The sequence below is a fragment of the Trypanosoma conorhini genome, assembly GCF_003719485.1.
Source record: "Trypanosoma conorhini strain 025E chromosome Unknown Tco_14.4_contig_01113, whole genome shotgun sequence".
NCBI lineage: Eukaryota > Euglenozoa > Kinetoplastea > Trypanosomatida > Trypanosomatidae > Trypanosoma > Trypanosoma conorhini.
In genome coordinates, this window is record NW_021705211.1 from 1 (window position 1) to 3788 (window position 3788).

Consider the following 3788-nt stretch of genomic DNA (forward strand, 5'->3'; position numbering starts at 1 on the left):
AGAGAGAGAGAGGGAGGGGGAGGGGAGAAACACCAAGTCGTTTGTAAATGAGAATTGCGCTTTGAAAGCAAAATCAAAAAGAATTGTATGCATTTTTACCTATTCACAGGTAGTTTGTCTATGCTTGTCGTAGTCATGCGAAAGATGAAGGCAATCAACAACAACAGAAAGGGGATGAGTAACAAATAACCCCCACTCAAAAGAAAAGAAAAGAAAAAGAGCCCTGGTGAAGAGCATTGTCAATCGTCAAAAGCGAAGGCGGTGAGACAGACGTTGTCAGACTGTCTGTAGAGAGCATTCACTACCAGCTGAAAATTCCACATCTGAGCCGGTGTAGGCAGCGGTGTCATCGTAGGCATCCGTCCAGCTGCTCTCGTTAGCAGCATCAGCCAGCCTGTTTTCCGCAGGGGCGTAGTTCTCTGCAGAGCTGAAGCGGCACTGCAGAAGGGTCTCCAACATGCCCCAGTGGTAATCCGCCTGCTCTTCCACAGGTGTTGACATCGACGAGGCCGTCGCAGCCCTTTCTTCCTTGTCTCTCTCCTGCTCCCAGGCAGTCTTCTGTCGTAGCTGCCGGAAGAGGGCCAACTGACGCTCCTTCCACTGCAATTGGGCCACAAGATCATCGGCAGCGTACCCAGGCACCGCGTTATGGCGCGGCAACTCAACCGTTGCATCACTCTCCGCTGGCTGCACAACGGCTGCCGCCAACAACGCAGCCCCCGGAGGGCTGCCGGTTGACGTTGGGTTCACCTCCTCGGCGGCATAGAGCGGGGTGAGGGGAGGTGGATGAACCGACAAGAGGGCCCTCACGCGGCGTGACGCCGTCTCCCGCAGTTCCTGCTCCAGGGCATCGAGGGCACTTTCGGCGGAATCCGTTGCATCGTGGTAGTACTCGCCCTCGCTGCGTCCCTGGACACCCGCCGAGGCACTCGACCGACTGGCAGTGGAGGCCGGCCAGAGAGAGGAAACGTCGGCGTCCTGCGAAGTTGCGGAACCCGAGAGAGAGGCAGCGGCGGCATCATCTTCAACGTCATCGCCGTGGGAACTCGCGGCCGAACTCCGCGGCGCCCCCTCGGCAACGGCGCCAGGAGGCGCATTCGCGACATCGTCGACGACGTCTGTCAGGCTGCTGGAGGCATCCAACGGCGCCGGCGGCAGTTCCTCTGCAACGCCGCCCATTTCTTCCTCGTCACTTGGCAGCGGGACGGCGTCCTCCAGCATGTCATCCACATCGCTGGTCTCGGCAAGCGCGTTTGCGTACTCGCTTTCCGCCGCCGCCCAACTCAATTCACTCACCAACTCTTGAGGGACGTCCACGTCACCGTCAGTGAGCCGGCCGCCGCCCCACGCCCCCTCGCCGTCCAGCTCGTCCACCACCGCATCTTCCACGACGTCGGAAGCGCTCGCAGCATCCACGACGTCGTCCTCCAAAACCTCGTCACTAACGCCGCCCCAGCTGGGAGCCGAGTCCGTGGCGACCTCATCCATCACCGCCCCATCGTCGCTGCGGTTGGCCTCGCTCTCGAGGAGGTCGCCGATGTCATCCACGACGTCCGACAGTGTACTCTTTTCCTTGCGCATTCGTTGGCGGGCCCTCGCCAGGCGCTGAGCCTTGACAAGGAGCCTTCGCTTTGCCTCGTGCGCCTTGCGCTGACAGTCAAGCAACTTCATGTTCTTCTTCACGTGGTCAATGAAGCGGCGGAGTTTCCGGACATCGCCGACGTCACGTCGCAGTCTTGACAACCACACACGACGCCCATCTTCGTCCTTGGCGTCCGTGAGCAACTTTGTTTCCGAGGCAGCCGCACCTTCATCTCGCAGTTGCGTGTGTGACAATTTGCCGTCGGTGCCGAGAAGCGCCTGCATAAGGCGATTCGCGCTACCACATGCGTTGTAGAACTCCCGCAGCGTCGTCCATAGAGGCATGTCGTCCCCAGTTGAGTCACGCACGCCGACACTTACTTCATCAACTACGGAGGGCCCCTCTGCCGTCGTGTTTACATCCACGACGCTCTGGGAAGCGGACGACGTTATCGTACTTGAGGTGGGTGTAACAGACACGCTGCTCGTTGCGACGCTGTTATTGCTGGAACCGCTTGCGACCGAGAGGTCGGTTGAAACACCACCACCACTGGTTTCAAAGTCCTCCGTATAGGACACTGTGCTTGGCACGGCATTTGCCGTGGTTGTAATGGTTGAGGCGCTCACAGAGGCCCCACCACGTGAATCCACCTGGGATTTCGCCACAGGAACATAGTAGACGCGCACGTAGGGCCGCGGCTCCTCCGGCGCACGGACCACATCCACTGGAAGTGTTCTTCGCGTGTTGCCGGCCTTCGGCTGTACTGCTTCCTCCGCCCGCGAAGCCTTGCTGGAGCGCTCCTCTGCGTATGACTTCAGTATCTTCTCCAGCAGTGGGTCGGCGGTGGGAGCACCGCCGCGCATAGGCGGCTGTGCCAGCCTCGACAAGGATTGGGGCGCCGGCGCAGCTGCTGTGACTGCAGCCACCGCGGGCTCCACGAATGGCTTTGACTGCCGCCGCAATGCCGCCGCAAGAGCAGCCGTCCGTCGTTCTGTTCGAAACAGTGAAACCTCGTCGCGGAGCAAATCCAGCTGACGCATCGACGCCTGAAGGCCGCGATGCACCTCCATCTGCTCCTGAAACCGCCGCTCCAGCTCCCGCATTACCTGCCGAAACGGCGGCTTGGACCTCTCGGGCGCGCCGGCCTCCCCCCGCTCGGCGGCCGCATCCTCCACCGCGGCGTCTGCGTGAGTCTCCGCCGTGGCCGCGTCCCCGCCAGGCAGCACGTCGGCCGCGGCAGCGCCCGTGTCGGAGTTCTGCGGCGGCGCGGGCACAGGGGGCGGGGCGGTCGCACACTGGCGGGCACTGGATGCAGGCCGCGTGCGCGCCACCAATGGGATACCCGCCTCCTTCGCAGCGGAGTTCTGCGGCGCGGCGCACGCAGGGCCAAAAAGTTGGACGAAAAGTGGGGTGTTTGCGGCGCGGAAACACGTGTCCTGTTCATACATTCCTGCAGGCGCGCAGAGGCCACCGTCACTGCCACATTTCCCGCAGGAAGAAAAGAGGAAAGGAACGACAAGGAAAACACATTAATCAAAGGTGCAAGCCGCAAAGCACGAAAACACGCACGTATGCATGGCGCTAAACAAAACTCCACCGATGCCTACGCACCATAACTCCGAGGGAAACCCCCACCACAGACGCGCCGGCAAGGCAAAATCAAAAAAAAAAGAAAAACGAAGACAACAAAAAGCAAACAGGCATAGATACTCTCCAATAACGAACAAAGAAAAAAAAACACCAACAAAAAAAATCGCAGCACACACAAGCCCAAGAAGCAGCTACACCGGCAATTCAAGAACAGCAAAAAAAAAAAATAAATCATATTACTCACAATATTCGCCTCTGCCCACAGCAACAGACGCCAAAGGCAGGAGCGCCAGCTGCAGTCGCGGCCGCGCCGCACGCACCCCATTGAGGGATGCTGCTGCCGCCGTTGTTTGCCTTGCCAAGCGAAGCGCCAGCAATGACGCCCTTAGCTGGCAGCGCATTGGCGCTGGCGTTCGACAGAGTACCCCGTTGGGCGGTGGGCATCACTCCGCCGCCAGGAGGTGCCTCCGCCCCACCTCCGCTGCCCACAGGATCGGTTGCGTCTCCAGCCTTGCCGGGTCTCACGTCCAAACCTTCGACAGGGGAATGAACTCACCCGAGCTGTGACATTGAAGAGTGTTTCGCCTTCTCCGCCAACTGCAGAAGAAAAAGTCAT

The 3788-nt window shown here is 60.0% G+C and overlaps 1 protein-coding gene across 1 annotated transcript; it reads right to left on the reverse strand.

Moving 5' to 3' along the window:
• Positions 1 to 276: 276 nt before the first annotated feature.
• On the reverse strand, positions 277 to 3030 carry Tco025E_09432 (putative RNA-binding protein; the record flags this gene model as incomplete). The annotated part of the gene is made up of 1 exon (XM_029376251.1): positions 277 to 3030. One exon carries the CDS (start codon positions 3028 to 3030, stop codon positions 277 to 279), a length of 2754 nt encoding a protein of 917 aa, XP_029223625.1.
• Positions 3031 to 3788: the final 758 nt, after the last annotated feature.